At 45.3% G+C, this 16,382-nt stretch overlaps 2 protein-coding genes across 2 annotated transcripts; one reads left to right on the forward strand and one right to left on the reverse strand.

The window, feature by feature from the left end:
- Positions 1 to 248: 248 nt before the first annotated feature.
- Positions 249 to 9,863, reverse strand: LOC311499768 (palmitoyltransferase ZDHHC14-like). The gene is made up of 10 exons (XM_084560892.1): positions 9,556 to 9,863; positions 8,506 to 8,666; positions 8,100 to 8,243; positions 7,853 to 7,990; positions 5,454 to 5,502; positions 4,910 to 5,012; positions 4,696 to 4,805; positions 3,615 to 3,723; positions 3,117 to 3,542; positions 249 to 2,162 (listed from the first exon to the last, which is right to left on the reverse strand). The coding sequence occupies exons 1-9, from the start codon at positions 9,804 to 9,806 to the stop codon at positions 3,147 to 3,149; spliced, it is 1,461 nt and encodes a 486-aa protein (XP_084417018.1). The 5' UTR covers positions 9,807 to 9,863; the 3' UTR covers positions 249 to 2,162; positions 3,117 to 3,146.
- A 294-nt stretch (positions 9,864 to 10,157) lies between these two features.
- tmem242 (transmembrane protein 242) lies at positions 10,158 to 14,307 on the forward strand. The gene is made up of 4 exons (XM_084560891.1): positions 10,158 to 10,802; positions 11,314 to 11,414; positions 11,747 to 11,884; positions 12,805 to 14,307. The coding sequence occupies exons 1-4, from the start codon at positions 10,709 to 10,711 to the stop codon at positions 12,916 to 12,918; spliced, it is 447 nt and encodes a 148-aa protein (XP_084417017.1). The 5' UTR covers positions 10,158 to 10,708; the 3' UTR covers positions 12,919 to 14,307.
- The last annotated feature ends 2,075 nt before the right edge of the window (positions 14,308 to 16,382 follow it).

A 16,382-nucleotide genomic window follows, 5' to 3' on the forward strand; every position in this document is an offset into this window, starting at 1 on the left:
ATACCAGTCATAATGATCATTTTCCTTTTCCTCCTCTGATAAGAGCTCTTGCACAGACTTGTGAGCATTTTTAAATTCATCCACAGCTCCTTTAAACGCTTCAAATGTGTCATTGACTTTATCAACATTTCCAACATCAGTCATCAAATCCTTTATTTCATTTGTCTTCCTTGTGCATGCTCCCAGTCTGCCTCTGCGCGAAGCAATGCGCGATTTCAACATGTCCCCAGAATCAATTGCGGTCTCAGGTGTGTCAGACATCATCGCAAATTACCACACACATTCCTTTAATCTCCGTTTAATTCATCCATAAATATCCTTCCAACATCCCCGTTTTATTGCAGTCCACATCCACAGTCCACAACTTTGTCTCCCATAGTGTTAGATTGTTGGTTCGTAGCGCAAAGGCGCATTCATTCATAAAGTTGATCAGCTGATTTTACTCACGGCCCGAAGGCTGCTTTGTTCATCTGTCGGCGAGTGAACGGCTGGATCCGCCAATTCTCCTATTTCCTTCGAGTCTTCAGTGAAGTTTATCAACTTGTTATGGCTACTCTTGCTTTCAAAAAAATAGTGTAAAAACAAAAAACTTAATTTAGTGGTTGATAAACTATTTCACTCCTCACTCCTTTCATTCCTTCAACAAAAAAACAGACTCCAAGCAAACCAGCTGTCCTCACTCCTTAATCACAGGAGGAGGATGGCCTGACTAGGAGGAGGAGCTTGAGCAGCAAAAAACAATTATAATAAATAATAGTTCATCTACCATAGTCATCATTAACATTAGCATTTCCAAAATATAAAGAATCAATAGGCTCCAACACTATGTTTTACTGTTTTCAATCAAATCATTTGTGTAAGTGACCACAATGTAGTGTGTTTATTTTCGTTATCGATATTTTTGCATCTATAATTTGTTTGATTCACAGTAATGGTTTTAAAATGGCTTTAATCTAAAAGATGACTATTCACTATAGAGAAATCCCTTGTATGGAAGTTTTACTCTAATTATTCTGTCATTCTTAAGAGTTTTGTTACTACACAGAATATTAAGATCTACAAACGGCAAACAAACACATGTGATTCATGTAAGGAGGGATAAGCGTTATTTGATATGATGCCACGTCATTTTGATTGCGGGCATCCTGCAAATGTATGTTAGGCTGTTCTCATTTTAGCAGTGTAATAATGATAATAATACATTTTATTTATAAGCGCCTTTCAAGACTCACAAGGACACTGTACAAAAACAAAAAGACACAAAACAAGACAGAACACTCTCTCCAGAGGGGCAGCTCAGCTACTAAGGGCAAACGGGCTGTTTCCCGAGCAACAATAGCTCGTACCTGTGCACGTCCGTGCTCTGGACTCGTGCTGTTGATAGTTTGTACTTGACACGTTTGATTCTGAACTCTGGAGGATGCAGGACGGTCATTGTTATGGAACAGCAGTGTACTGGAGATGCATTCTGGGATACCTGGTTGACTAAAGTTCAAACAAGTTACCTCCCGATGAAACATCCTGGTATTTGGACTGAACATGCTCACATGGTAGTTTGAACTGGAGCAGAGCTGCAAACTAGACACAGAAAGGCCCCAGTCAGCCGGTGGATTTGAACCCAGGACCTTCTTGCTGTGGGGCGTCAGTGTTAACCACCACACCACTGGACCTGGTTATGGAATTTATTTATTTCAAATAAAAGTCAGGGTGTACAGAGCCTCCTGGGCATCGCTTATTGTACAAAAGAAAATCGCTTACAAATAGTGAAATGAACTCATTAGAATAAAAGTATGTAACTCGTGTATGAACAAAGTCCACATACAAACTGTTATGACATTGTGGAAACTCATGAAATGAAGAGGGGGCGTCTGTAAACCTGGACAACGAATAAAGTTGTAGATTATTCAAAGAGGACTCCAGCTGAGCGCCTGGCAGTGCTGCTGCTTCACACAAACTCATCAACGCCGGTCCTGCAGAATCAAACTGAAACCTAAATGCAGATAAAAGTTGTTTCGCAACCCGATCCGACTGTAGCTCCAGGCAGACGTCCATTTGGCACCGAAGTAGCTAATTCTGGATTAGAGGATGAAGTTCAGCTTTGGTCCTGCGGCAGTTTGACTTCAGAGAGTAAATCAAACTGATCAGTCATCCAGAATATCTGTCTGAGAAAAGCAATAAAAATATGCTTTACAGGCATCAAAATAAACAGTTTATACTTTCATTCTTTATATTTTCTGCCTGAGGAGCAACATGGCAGCTCCACATAAAGTGAATATAAAATAACATACACAATGCCTCTTAAAGGTTTTTGCATGCTTCAGAATTTTCTACATTTCTTCATAAAAATTACTCAAAACATCAGTGGATTTTCACACAAGTCTTGAAAGTAGACAAAGATAGAACCCAATCAAACACAAATATTATACTGAGGTATTTGTACATTCAAGAAAATGAATCATTTGTTCATATCTGTAAACAAGAGCTTAAGGGTCCTTCCACAACATTTGTTCCTTTAGCTGCTTAGAAGTTCCCCTGGGTTCCTCTGGGACCTCTCAGACTATTATGGAGTGATCTTTGTTGGTGGACCACTCCTGTGGAGGGGAACAGTCGTCTTCAATCTGTCTGACTGTGGATTATTTGTGGGTTCCAAACTCTTTAGAGATGGTTCTGGAACCTTTTCCAGCCTGAAGAGCAACAACAACTCTTTCTCTGAGCTCCTCAGAAAGCTCCTTTGTCCACAAACATGTGTTGTGAAGATCAGACTGAGACAAATCCCTGATTTATTGAAACTAAACCAGGAACTGAACCACACCTGAGTCTCATTACATTGATGGAAACACTTCTGAACACATGGACTCTGATTGGATCCTAGAGGAGCTCCTCTCTGATATGTAATATTGGCTCATTTTAGTCTCATATTTCTGTTCCATGTGTTTATTGGGTTCTCTTTGTCTACTTTCAGGACTTGTGTGAAGATCTGTTGATGTTTTGAATAATTTTTTTGAAGAAATGTGGAAAATTCTGAAGGATGCAAAAAAACTGTAAAGCTTCCCTGTAACAGTTTATCTTTAGCTCTTTTCTCTGCAGGTGATAAAATCAGGTGAACAGAGACTCACATGTGTCCATCTGAGGCTGAATTAAAGTAATCAGACAGAGCTGAGTTTGACCAGCCCTCTGACTGAGTCTTCGTGAAAGATGGGGTCATACAGGGCAGCGGGGGAGGGGACAGGTGGGTGCAGGTGCAGGTGGGCGGGGCAGGGAAGGGCGCCCTGTGGCGTGGTGCACGGGGTCTCCTCCGGGCTGACGAAGTGGTGGTGATGGTGGTGGAGGTGGTGGTGGCAGTGGGAGTCGGCGGCGGCGTCCCTCAGGGTCATGACGTCTCCACCGCAGGACGGCAGAGAAGACTGGGTGGGGGCCAGGTAGACACAGGGGACCCCCTTCCCTGGCAATGGGGCCAGAACCACGGGGTCGCTGTGGAGCCGAGGGGCGGCTGCAGCCTGGAGGACAAACTTGGTGCTCTGGATACACTGATCCTGATCACACTGAGAGAACACATCACACACACGTTACATGGTTCCTGACAGTATTGATCAGCAGCGATGTCGACCTCCTACCATGTGACTGTGCAGCTGTGTGGACACGTAGCTGCTGATGCAGGTCCCGTTGGACTGGGAGACGCTCGGCGGGGTGTCGCTCTGGATCAGACCTCTCCTGTCAATCAAACTGAGACAAAGACACAAAGACAGAGACGAGACATTTCAGAGAAGAGACGCCTCTCTGTGAGCTTCACTGGATAAAAACTAGGTCATTTGCAGTGTCATTTTTACTTTACAAATTACGATCATGGCCGATTCGCACGGGATTAAGATCATAGATGACCTCTGCTGTTATTACAAATTACTGGAGGTCCCAGGTAAAACTAGTCCCGTGTAAACAGGGCTTAAGTTTGACAATATGTTTATGACATTTACTCCCAGACTGTAATTATGACATATGGTGATGGAGCTGATGTTAACAGAGGCAGGAGAAAAGACAAGAGAAACTCTAAAGATGAGGAGGAGAGCGTAATTACTTTGAGGAAAGTCTCGGCTGAACAGTGTCCTTGTTAAATACAGAAACATAGCGTCTGCTGGGGAGAAAGAAGATGATGATGGAAGAAGAGAGGGAGAGAGAAGTGAAACTGGTGTTCTGAAGTTTTACATTTAATTTATTTTGAAGGCGGCGGTGAAATTAAGCTTTTATCGTTTGCAGTGTTTCCTTTGGACTTTGTTGTGACTCTGGACCTACAGGTCGACACTGATGCCTCACAGCCAGAAGGTTCTGGGTTCTAATCCATGGGTCGACTGGTTCCTTTCTGTGTGGAGTCTGCATGTTCTCCCTGTGTCTGCGTGGGTTCTCTCCAGGTACTCCAGTTTCGACGACCCATTGTGTCTCGAGTCCTACATTTAGACTTGACTTACTTTGCCAAGTTTAGCTCCCTGATTTAAAGTCCTGATTTTAATTCTGATTTTAGTCTTGATGCTTAGTCCTGAGTTTAGTGTCAGCTTTAGTCCTGACTTCAGTCTTGTATAGTCCTGATGTTAGTGTTGACTTTATTTCTGACGTCAGCGCCAGACTTTATTCCAGTTTAGTCCTGAACTTAGTCTCAACTTCCTCCTTCTGTCTCATTTAGTCCTGAGTTTAAGCGTAACTGACCTGGGAGGCAGAGGTCCACACAGGGCAGCACAGCAGTTGGTCAGGATGTTTCCGTAGCTGTACGGGTTGTAGTTATCTTTCCCTCGCTTAGTGGACCAGGACCCTTTAATCTGGACCAGAACAAAAAACATGAGCGAGGGTCCACTTCGTTAGAAACAACTGGGTTTTCTTCTTTTGGCCCCTTGGCCCAGAGTTTGGGGCCCGGTGTACTCACGTCCTCGTTGGTGGTCTGGTTGGAGCTTATCAGGTAGGTGTGGAACCCAGAGAGGCCGACGATGGACCAGACAGAGAAGAAACACACCACCACCTCCAGGACGGTGCAGAACAAAGAGTCAAGGACGAACTCAGACCTTCAATTCAGAGGAAGACTTCACAGAATAACACTGAGCTGAACACGAGCAGTTAAAAGACGACGATAAACGTTAGATTGGAGCCGATGATTCTCTATCAGTGAGACAGGGGCAGAGAAACTGACCTTGGCAATGCATTATGGGACATGTTGACCTGTGAATAGTGACAGCATCAGATCAGTCTCATTGATTTATCAGAAACACAAGCAGAGTGGAGGATGAGCACTGATCAGTTAACTGTTAAATCAACACGTTACAGATCTGATGCATTAAATATGACTCAGGCTGCTGTCAGGATTGTTGCTGTGACTCGTTGGTGTTTGGGTGACATCTTGATAAAATGTACAAACTGAACCAGAGAGTCACATGAGGCGTCTCTGAGTCCTTCATCTCCACAGTCAAGGATATCTGGCCGGGCTGTCTTTGAGCGCGCTCAGGAAACCCGTCCGGTTTGATCCTGGAAGAGAAGACGTAAGATGTTAAAGCAGTGGTTTAACCAACGTCTACTTTATTAACATCTCGTCTCAGTTATTAGTCCTTGTTGTTATTCACGTACATTTTCCCCAGTCCTTCACAAATCTTTCTTCTAAGATTTTTATCTTATGTGTAAGATTTTCCGTCACCAGTGTATCTGCTATAATTGACGCTCATTATTTGTAATATGGTGCATCAGTCTTGAACCAGTTCTTAGTCATGGCCTTCATTCCAGCCGCAAGTAGAATTTTAACCAGGTAATAGTCCCCTCCATGCACAACTCCTTCCAAAGGACCAAAGATACAAGACAAGACATTTGCAAGAATAACACGTCCTCAACAAGACAACGTGCTTGAACCTATCGTTGAGATGTAGCACGGTAATGTTGGCATTAATCTGATGATTCAATATTTTTCATTTTTTAAACTAAAAATCATCAGATTAGATCCAGAATGATCATGAATGAGTTATCATCTGCGTTTGAAAGAAACTCAGATAAACCAACAAGTACTGAGCTGGATCTTTTTATAGCGCTGCTGCTAAAAACAGAAAACAAGCAGCGATGTGTTCATGGTCTGTCTTAGACAGTCGTCTGGTTGTTAGAGGCTCCAGTTTCCTGACATTTTGATTTGCAGGGCAAGAAAACAACATCAGCAGCCCGGGAAGAATGAGGTCACTGACCGCGTGTCATTTGGATCTGTAGAACGCTTCAGGTCAATAATCGAAGAGTGAAACCATCTCATTCAGTGTTTAGTTGTATTTTTAACGAGTTTCTCATCAGGTAGAGATTCAGTTATGAGTCAAAACAAGTGCACGACAAGTGAATATGACTCACATTAAACAAGGACGAGTCAAAACACTAAGACAAAACTGCAACAAAACTGAAATCTGAAATATCTTAAATCAAGGCTTGTTCCTTATCTACCAAGATAATTCTTCATACTTGAGAGTTTTAGTGTTTTACATGAACACAACCACTCTGTCAATGTTAGAATTTCTTATTTCAAGCATCTGAACGAATGTAATTCATTGTTTTATTGTCAGTCAGAGATGAAATCCAGTCCAGATCAATGCCAGAACTGACGGGAAAGTAGAAACTATTGCTACTGACTAAACTGTTTCTACTGTATTCATGTAAATCTACGTTTAGTCTAAAACACTAGTTTGGAGAAATCTGGGGGTCCTTGGAGGAGACAGATTTACTGGTTTTAGTTGTTTAGTCTTTTTTCCTGTTTTTATAAGCTGAGTTTTTTGCAGAAGTTTTCACAGAAGTCCAAGTTCAAATTAAACACTAATGAGACGAGAGACGTCAACATCCACAAATTTGCAACAATGCAAAACACCCATAAACTCAGACCTCGTTCACCCCTGGGACCCCTGGGACTCAGCCCTTCTCTGGCCACCTGTCAATCACAGGGCAGTGGGCGGGGCTGAGGACGATCAAAGGTGGAACCTTGATTCGTCCATTACACTGATGAAAAGCTGCTGCAGAGCTACAGCAGGGCTTCAGTACAGAAAACCAAACAAGATGAACACATCAACGTCTCAAAGAGATTTAGTTTCATGGTTTCATGTCAAATCATTTTTCAGGTTTTTGGTTCAGCCCAAACAAAATCAGCCTGGACAGACTTGAAAAACTACTGCAGAGAGAATATCCACCATGACTGGGACATAACTGACATCTGAGATCCAGACAGCAACAGTCCTCCGACAAGAACATTGCTGACGGGAAGTTTCATTTTTAGAAGTGTTGATTAAAAGGTTCTGGCTTCCTTTTCACACAAGTAGACAAAGATAGAACCCAATCAAACACACATTAGACTAAAATAAGCCAATATTACATATCAGTGCCTCCTTGTTTCCAGTATCTGCTGTGACCTCCTTGTCACTAAATGTTTCTGGTAACAGCTGATCAGTGGTCTACAGCAGCTTGGAGGAATTTTAGCCCATTCCTCAGAACAGAACCACTTCAGTTCTGAGATGTTGGTGGGTTTCCTCACATCAACTGCTGCTTCAGGTCCTTCCACAACATTTCTATTGGATTAAGGTCAGGACTTTGACTTGGCCGTTCCTAAACATTCATCTGTAACCGTGGATCTGTGATGTTTACATGGATTAGTAATAGACGTTTTAGTCTAATTTGTGTCTTTATCGGTTCTGTGAGGTGAAGGAATGTACCCAGAATGTAAAAATGTAAAACACCTCTTTAATACCAAGTAAATAATACAATAACAACTAAAGGATCCAGAGCACACAGGTTTTATAAGGAAGTTCTAAAGAAAAGTGATTCACAGCTGAAGTAGTGCGGAGGCGGAGGCAGCAGAGTTACTCACTGAGGATGACGTGAGTGATGACGAAGGCAAAGATGAAGATGGTGAGGAAGGAGAGGGAGAGGATGAACAGATAGAAGAAGCGATAGTTCCTCCGTCCGACACAGTTCCCCACCCAGGGACAGTGGTGGTCGAAGCGCTCTGAGGGAAGAGGAAGTCAATCAAACACAAATCTGAACAGAAATCTTAAATGAGTCTGAGCGCTGCTAGCAGCGTTAGCATCGAGCTAAGGAAGTCCAACCACACTGACCCACACAGTTGTCACACAGGCTGCAGTGCGACGCTCGAGGCGGCCTGAAGATTTTGCAGGTGAAGCAGTATTTCAGTTTGACCGTCTGTCCGTTGATGAGAACCTCTCTGGTGCGAGGTGGAGGTCTGGAGCATCCCGCCGAGTCTGAAAACACGCAGCGTGGAATACAGACGCTAATGTCAGCGGCTAGTACAACCTAGACTTTGGTTCTGGTGAAAGTTGAGTCTCTGATGTCCTGAACAGGCCACCGTACAGAGGAATAGCATGGCCTTTTAGACTTTTCAGAATCCAGAACCGGCAGAATTGGACTAAAATCAGTTTGACACCCCTGAGCTAACTGATGCTAACCTGAGTGAGCCTTAGCCTGCAGCTGATTCACCTACAAACACTAGACTGAGACGGTTACCGATCTGCCTCTCCAGGTCGGCGGCCTCGTCCGGCGTAGCTCGGGGCAGAACGCCGGGGTCGCTGAAACTCGCCCTGAACAACATCCCCATCACGAAGACAAAGAGGACGCCGCCAACCGCCGGGATGGCTGGAGTCAGGTTGGACGCCAAGAAGGGACAGCTGGGGACACACGGAGAGAAGACAATAAAGACAAACTGAAGGTCTCGGCCAATCACAAGACACATTAAGAGGAAGATGGAAACCAATAGAACATTCTGCTGAACCCGGTACCAGGTTCACTGAAACACCACAGAGTCAGGGGCCAAAGAGTCAGGAACCAAAGAGTCAGGGGCCAAAGAGACAGAGGCCAAATAGTCAGGGGCCAAATAGTCAGGATCCAAAGAGTCAGAGGACAAAGAGTCAGAGGACAAAGAGTCAGAGGCCAAATAGTCTGAAGACAAAAAGTCAGAGGCCAAATAGTCAGGGGCCAAATAGTCAGGGTCCAAAGAGTCAGAGGCCAAAGAGTAAGAGGACAAAAAGTCAGAGGCCAAAAAGTCAGAGGAAAAAGAGTCAGAGGCCAAATAGTCAGGGTCCAAAGAGTCAGGATCCAAAGAGTCAGAGGCAAAAGAGTCAGATGCAAAAGAGTCAGAGGCCAAAGAGTCAGGAACCAAATAATCAGGGGCCAAATAGTCAGGATCCAAAGAGTCAGAGGCAAAAGAGTCAGAGGACAGAGAGTCTGAGGACAAAAAGCCAGAGGCCAAAGAGTCAGAGGCCAAATAGTCAGGAATCAAATAGTCAGGAACCAAATAGTCAGAGGCCAAAGAGTCAGAGGCCAAAGAGTCAGAGGCCAAAGACACAGGAACCAAATAGTCAGGGTCCAAAGAGTCAGAGGCAAAAGAGTCAGGATCCAAAGAGTCAGGATCCAAAGAGTCAGAGGCCAAAGAGACATTTTACTGTTTGTTTATTTTCTTGAAACACATTTTAATTGACGCCTTCTCTGCCCTCTGTTTCGGGTGTCAAAGGTCACCTTACTCTTCTAAATACCTCAAACATTAAAGTCGGGACTCACTCGAAGGTGAAGAAGAGGGCGCTGGTGAGCAGGATGAGGACCAGGGTCAGGTAGAAGATCCCGGTCTGCCTCGCCATCATGATCCTCCCGCCGCAGTAGAACCGGTTCCTCCCGGGGAACACCTGCCACTTCCTGCGGGGGGTCCGGCTCTTGTGGCCCGGGTGGGTGGCCTCGGCGGGGCCCGGGGCCAAGCAGCTGCCGCCGCCGCGGGTGCAGATCTGGTTGTACTGTCCGGGCTGGGTCTGAGACATGTGTCCTCACAGGGGAGCGAGGCCAGGGCCGTGGTGCGTTCAGGAGCCTCCAGGAGCCCGGACAGATCCGAGGATGAATCCTTTATTTACTAAGATTTTCGGAACCAAAACACCAACTCGTGGTCAGATGCACGCGCGCTGGCTCCATACCCCGCCCCCCGCCCCCCCACAAAAAAAAAAAAAAAAAAAAAGAGAGAGAAGAGAGCGATCCTCCTCACATACTAATCCGGTTCTTCAAATAAGGATCCGGTTCTGGAAGGTCCGGATCGGGAAACAGGAGCGGCTCCAGGTTCAGATGCTCTATGTCGGAGAGGAGGAGGAAGAGGAGGAAGAGGAGGGAGACGTGAAGAGCATCCTGATTCTCCGCAGAGCTGCTGGAGCTCCGGACTGCACAGATCCTCTACTAACAAGATGAACCACTCTGCAGGAAATAACGAATTCTGACAGACCGAGAGTAACTGATTTCTACCAAACCAGGTTTGTATTATATTTTCTTTGTATAGTATTTATCTATTTTGTTTTAAAAGCCTGTAGTTTAATGTTTAATTTCTTAATCATTTATTTACGGCTGTTTTTGTGAACGCTTAAGTCAGATTTATTTCAGACGGAGTGAGACCTCGTAATTGATGTCATCCTGCGAACCCGTGATAAGGATTAATAGACGATCTTTGGATCAGGCAGGATTCCCGTCTGTTTTCTCTCTGACAAAAACAAAACACGTACTCGATCTACAGACGGAAATAAATAATGTATAATGTTTGTGTATGTTATTCGTGTTGTATTTAATAAAGTGTCGTTTTCTGTTCTTACAAAATAAATAAAACAAATAAACAAGCTCATTGTTTCCGTTCCCAGCTAGCTTGTTTCCGCCCGGTCTCTTTTGGGAGACGGACCGCAGCAAGATGGCCGTCACAGATGGAGGCAGAGCTGTTGGTGTAGGAGTTTCAGCAGGGAGAGAAGAAGAAGAAGAAGAAAACAAACTCCAGATGTTGAAAGGTCAGACAGATGTTAGCCGGAGAGCTCGCGCTTCATACGACCGGAAACTGTTCGCGGGTGTTCTGCCGTTTGTCCGGGTTCTCTCTGTCCGAGGTCACAACAATGTCGAGCTCCTCTCACCAGAGTCCAGTCAAAAAACAGTCGTTTTAAGGGTCATTCAGGTCGCTAAGAAACACACACGCTGCTGATAAGGATGCGCGGCTGCCGGTGTTAGACTCCACCAAACTCCAGTCAAAATCCGACCAATTTAAAGATTCTGCTTTGACGGAAAACCTTCTTTAGCTGTTAAACATTTCATTTGGTTTGGTTTGGTAGCAATACTTTAGTATTTCGTTCAGCTCGGCTCAGTTTAATCCTCCAAACAACCCCGAATTAATGAATTAATAGAGCTGATTTTTTTCTACCTACTGAAATGTCATTTTATCATAAAGTAAAAGTAGAATTCAAGGAACCAAGCATCATATAGTCCTATAGACTACCTGACTTCCTGTACCTGACTTCCTGTGTGCAGGTGCAGCGTTTCTGACCACGGTGGCGTCTGCAGGGATGATCGCAGGCTTCGGCTCCACGTTGGCGCTGGCCAAGAAGAAAAGTCCAGAGTGGTTCAGTAAGGTACAGGTGTAGAGGTCCTGGTGGTGGTGGTGGTGGTGGTAACCATGGTAACCTTTACTAATCATGATCAGGTGAGGAGTTTCCAGGAGGGACAGAAACATGGAGGTAGAAAAACAAGATGAACCAAGATGGAATCAATGTGGACAGAGACAATGGAGACAATGTGGAGACATCTTGGTCGTTGTCTTCTTAGACTCTTTTAGTCCAGAACTGGACCCTAACATGGAGGAGGACATACTACTTCTTTTAGTCCTCCTCCTCCTCTTTCTCTCAGTCCATATCTGTGATCAATGAAGAGGCTGCTTTCTTTAAACGTGTGGTTTCCTCTGCAGGGCGTGGCGGTGACGGCGTCGGCCCCGGAGGGCGGAGCCTCCCTGGCCCTCAGAGCTCTGGGCTGGGGCTCCCTGTTCGCCTGGTGTGGGGTCGGTCTGCTCAGCTTCTCAGTGTGGAAAGCCCTCGGAGTTCACAGCGTACGATGCGTTCACTGGTGTTAATCACAAGGCTAACCCTGCTAGCATGCTAGGCTAACAGTCTGCAGCTTTAGAGGCCAACCCTGCTATCATGCTAGGCTAACAGTCTGCAGCTCTATAGGCTAACCCTGCTATCATGCTAGGCTAACAGTCTACAGCTTTAGAGGCCAACCCTGCTATCATGCTAGGCTAACAGTCTACAGCTTTAGAGGCCAACCCTGCTATCATGCTAGGCTAACAGTCTGCAGCTCTAAAGGCTAACCCTGCTATCATGCTAGGCTAACAGACTGCCGCTTTAGAGGCTAACCGTGCTAGCATGCTAGGCTAACAGTCTGCAGCTCTAAAGGCTAACCCTGCTAGCATGCTAGGCTAACAGTCTGCAGCTTTAGAGGCCAACCCTGCTATCATGCTAGGCTAACAGTCTGCAGCTCTAAAGGCTAACCCTGCTATCATGCTAGGCTAACAGACTGCAGCTTTAGAGGCTAACCGTGCTAGCATGCTAGGCTAACAGACAGCAGCTTTAGAGGCTAACCCTGCTATCATGCTAGGCTAACAGTCTGCAACTTTAAAGGCTAACCCTGCTAGCATGCTAGGCTAACAGTCTACAGCTTTAAAGGCTAACCCTGCTAGCGTGCTAGGCTAACAGACAGCAGCTTTAGAGGCTAACCCTGCTATCATGCTAGGCTAACAGTCGCATCTTTAAAGGCTGACCCTGCTATCATGCTAGGCTAACAGTCGCATCTTTAAAGGCTAACCCTGCTATCATGCTAGGCTAACAGTCTGCATCTTTAAAGGCTAACCCTGCTATCATGCTAGTCTAATTGTCTACAGCTTTAAAAGCTAATCCTGCTAGCGTGCTAGGCTAACGTTAAATATCTTTTTAATTAAACCTCTCTTACGACCTCTTTGTGTTTTTTCAGTTGCCAGAGTTCAGACAGAAGATGCAGTCGTTGTTCCCGTCCATCCCGAAGACCCCCGAGGCTGCAGCTGGATCTGAACATCTGGACTGGGACTCTGTGTTCAAGTCCAAGTGATGAGACGAGAAAACGAGAACGAGTTTCAGAGACTGGAAGATCCTCGGGACCGGTTCGATCCCAGCGGCTCAGTCCGAGTCTGGTTTCAGGACGGTTTCACTCAGAGGTCCAGGTCTACGGGGAGACAAGGACCGGTCCTCAGCTTTTTATAGTTTGAGTCTGAACTTTGTGTCGACAGGAAAAAAAACAAACAAACATTTTAGTTTTTTCTGTGTTCGACGTGAAAGCTGCAAGAAAAAAAAATATATTAAGAGAAAATAAAAGTTAAATTATTTTGAGGAAATTCATTCTTTCAACAGAAATTATTGTTTAAGCAGCGACGTTAGCGAAGTCCTACGCTAGCTCCTACGCTAGCTTGAACGTATGCTAACTTTCTAAAGCTTCTTGGTTTTGCCTTAAACATGAACATACAACTCTGTTAACATAAGCTAATGCTAGCATTAGCGGAGGGTGAGACTGAATTCGAAACTCGAGTCCAACGTCCTCCATCCTGGCTCTGAAGCTCAGCGCGGCGTCTCTGTCCGTCTCCATCTTTGTCTGACTCCACCCACCTCCCAGCTGATTCAACAAGAGGTGGAACATGAGTGGAGCTGAGGCTAAAGACAGCTAGCAACCTCTGAGGACACCCAGCTGTCAATCAAAGACACCACGCCCCTCTCTAAAGACCATAACTGTTTTTAGTATCAAGATGTAAACATGTTGGTTTAACATGGAGGTCTATGGAGACCGGCTCTGCTGGAGCCTCTAGTGGACGATAGAGGAACTGCAGCTATTTTAATGCTAGCTTCGTTTTTTGAGTTTGACTCACACAAGTCTTGTAACATCATTAAAATTCACTGTAGCGCCACATCTAACTGTAAATATGTTGATTTGATTTGAACGATCCTGAAATAAAAAGTGATCCGTGTTTGTCCAACGTCTCTGAGAGGACTTGATGTTAGTTCTGAGGGTTTGAGATGAGCTCTTATTTAAGGAGTTCCTCATGTTTTGTCCTAATTCAGAGAGTATTTAATGTTCAGACTCCTGTCAGTATTCAGAAGCAGTTTTACGTGTTAGCATGGAGGTCTACGAGGACTGACTCACTGCTTCAGTCAGCATCTAGTGGACGTTAGAGGAACTGCAGCGTTCTCAAGCTAGCGTCATTTCTCCGTTGCTGCTAAACTGGTCACATTTCCATCCCACCACAGCTGCTCATTGTTTTTTAGTGCTAATCAGCAGATGCTAGCATGCTAACATGCTGTTTTTGGATAATTAGGCTACATCGTGCTAGCACTGGACTCTACCCCAGGATACATATCCCACAATGCAACGTGAAGTCTCTGGGAGGATGTGATTAGTTTTAAAGGTTTAAAAAAGTTTATTTAAGGGGTTTCAAATTTTCTTTGTCCTAAGATACACTATATTACCAAAAGTATTCGCTCACCCATTCAAATGATCAGAATCAGGTGTTCTAATCACTTGGCCTGGCCCCAGGTGTATAAATTCAAGCACTCAGGCATGCAGACTGTGAAACAAGACATTTGTGAAAGAATGGGCCGCTCTCAGGAGCTCAGTGAATTCCAGCGTGGAACTGTCATAGGATGCCACTTGTGCAACAAATCCAGTCGTGAAATTTCCTCGCTCCTAAATATTCCACAGTCAACTGTCAGCTCTATTATAACAAAATGGAAGCGTTTGGGAAAAACAGCAACTCAGCCACGAAGTGGTAGGCCACGTAAAGTGACGGAGAGGGGTCAGCGGATGCTGAAGCGCATAGTGCAAAGAGGTCGCCGACTTTCTGCACAGTCAATTGCTACAGAGCTACAAACTTCATGTGACCTTCAGATTAGCCCAAGTACAGTACGCAGAGAGCTTCATGGAATGGGTTTCCATGGCCGAGCAGCTGCAGCCAAGCCACACATCACCAAGTGCAATGCAAGGCGTCGGATGCAATGGTGTAAAGCACGCCGCCACTGGCCTCTAGAGCAGTGGAGACGCGTTCTCTGGAGTGATGAATCACGCTTTTCCATCTGGCAATCTGATGGACGAGTCTGGGTTTGGAGGTTGCCAGGAGAACGGTACATTTCAGATTGCATTGTGCCAACTGTGAAATTTGGTGGAGGAGGAATTATGGTATGGGGTTGTTTTTCAGGAGCTGGGCTTGGCCCCTTAGTTCCAGTGAAAGGAACATTGAATGCTTCAGGATACCAAAACATTTTGGACAATTCCATGCTCCCAACCTTGTGGGAACAGTTTGGAGCGGGCCCCTTCCTCTTCCAACATGACTGTGCACCAGTGCACAAAGCAAGGTCCATAAAGACGTGGATGACAGAGTCTGGTGTGGATGAACTTGACTGGCCTGCACAGAGTCCTGACCTGAACCCGATAGAACACCTTTGGGATGAATTAGAGCGGAGACTGAGAGCCAGGCCTTCTCGACCAACATCAGTGTGTGACCTCACCTATGCGCTTTTGGAAGAATGGTCAAAAATTCCTATAAACACTCTCCTCAACCTTGTGGACAGTCTTCCCAGAAGAGTTGAAGCTGTAATAGCGGCAAAAGGTGGACCGACATCATATTGAATTCTATGAGTTAGGAATGGGATGGCACTTCAGTTCATAGAATGAGTAAAGGCAGGTGAGCGAATACTTTTGGTAATATAGTGTATGTCAGTGTTTAGAACCAGTGTTAACATGGAGGTCTATGAGGACGGACTCACTGGTGGAGCCTCTAGTGGACGATAGAGGAACTGCAGCTTCATGTTTCAGCTAGAACCAAGAACCCAAATCAAGCGCCAAGACAACCTCAACGTCTCACAGACCAATACGTCATAACAGATGTTCCACAACGACCCCAAGAAGACAAAAATGGTGTCTTCTTTTTCCTGACGGTGTGTAGTGACCATCTCGGCCTCAGGGGGGCGCTGCCGCAGACATAAACCAGCCCAGAGCTGCGTTCACAGTGCTCAACCAGAGTTCATGTACGTTTATTCTTTAACATGTTGTGGAACATATAAAGATCTGAAGAAAACGACGTCGGAGTACAGTCACCACCCGGGCCACCCCCTTTGGCTTCCTGTACATACAGTCTCTCAAATCAAACTCACCCTCCCAGACCAGACCAGACCCCGCCCCCGAATCTGAGGTTTGTCTTTAAATACAGGAGAAGAAGTCGTCGTCACCTGGACGTTCAGGTGAGCAGAGCTGATTAATGTACATCGACTTTTTACAGGAGGATGATGAAGGAGTCGTAAAAAGTTCTTAAAAAACATAACGTGAAGTACACCACCCCCCCCGACCGACCCCCCGCCCACCTCGATTGATACTGCTGTGGTTCGGCAAAAACACTGATGGTCAAACTGCAGATGGTCAGAAATTCACATTTAAAAAATAAAAACGTCCGACAACAAAAGTATTGCACCAAAACAAAGTCCAGGAAATAAAACGTCCTATCTACAACGTGGTTCACCCCCCCCCCACCCCAC

The sequence above is a fragment of the Chelon labrosus genome (genome assembly GCF_963514085.1).
Source record: "Chelon labrosus genome assembly, chromosome: 14".
Lineage (NCBI taxonomy): Eukaryota > Metazoa > Chordata > Actinopteri > Mugiliformes > Mugilidae > Chelon > Chelon labrosus.

What these genes read in the sequence shown, in the direction of transcription:
- LOC311499768 (XM_084560892.1), bottom strand. Translation starts at nt 9,806, where the DNA reads ATGTCTCAGACCCAGCCCGGACAGTACAACCAGATCTGCACCCGCGGC. An exon ending in CGACCTGGAGAGGCAGATCG is followed by an intron (nt 8,244 to 8,505) that starts GTAACCGTCTCA and finishes GCGTGTTTTCAG; the next exon opens with ACTCGGCGGGATGCTCCAGA. An exon ending in TGTGGACCTCTGCCTCCCAG is followed by an intron (nt 3,724 to 4,695) that starts GTCAGTTACGCT and finishes TCTTTGTCTCAG; the next exon opens with TTTGATTGACAGGAGAGGTC.
- tmem242 (XM_084560891.1), top strand. Translation starts at nt 10,709, where the DNA reads ATGGCCGTCACAGATGGAGGCAGAGCTGTTGGTGTAGGAGTTTCAGCA. An exon ending in CAAACTCCAGATGTTGAAAG is followed by an intron (nt 10,803 to 11,313) that starts GTCAGACAGATG and finishes TCCTGTGTGCAG; the next exon opens with GTGCAGCGTTTCTGACCACG. An exon ending in GTCCAGAGTGGTTCAGTAAG is followed by an intron (nt 11,415 to 11,746) that starts GTACAGGTGTAG and finishes TTTCCTCTGCAG; the next exon opens with GGCGTGGCGGTGACGGCGTC.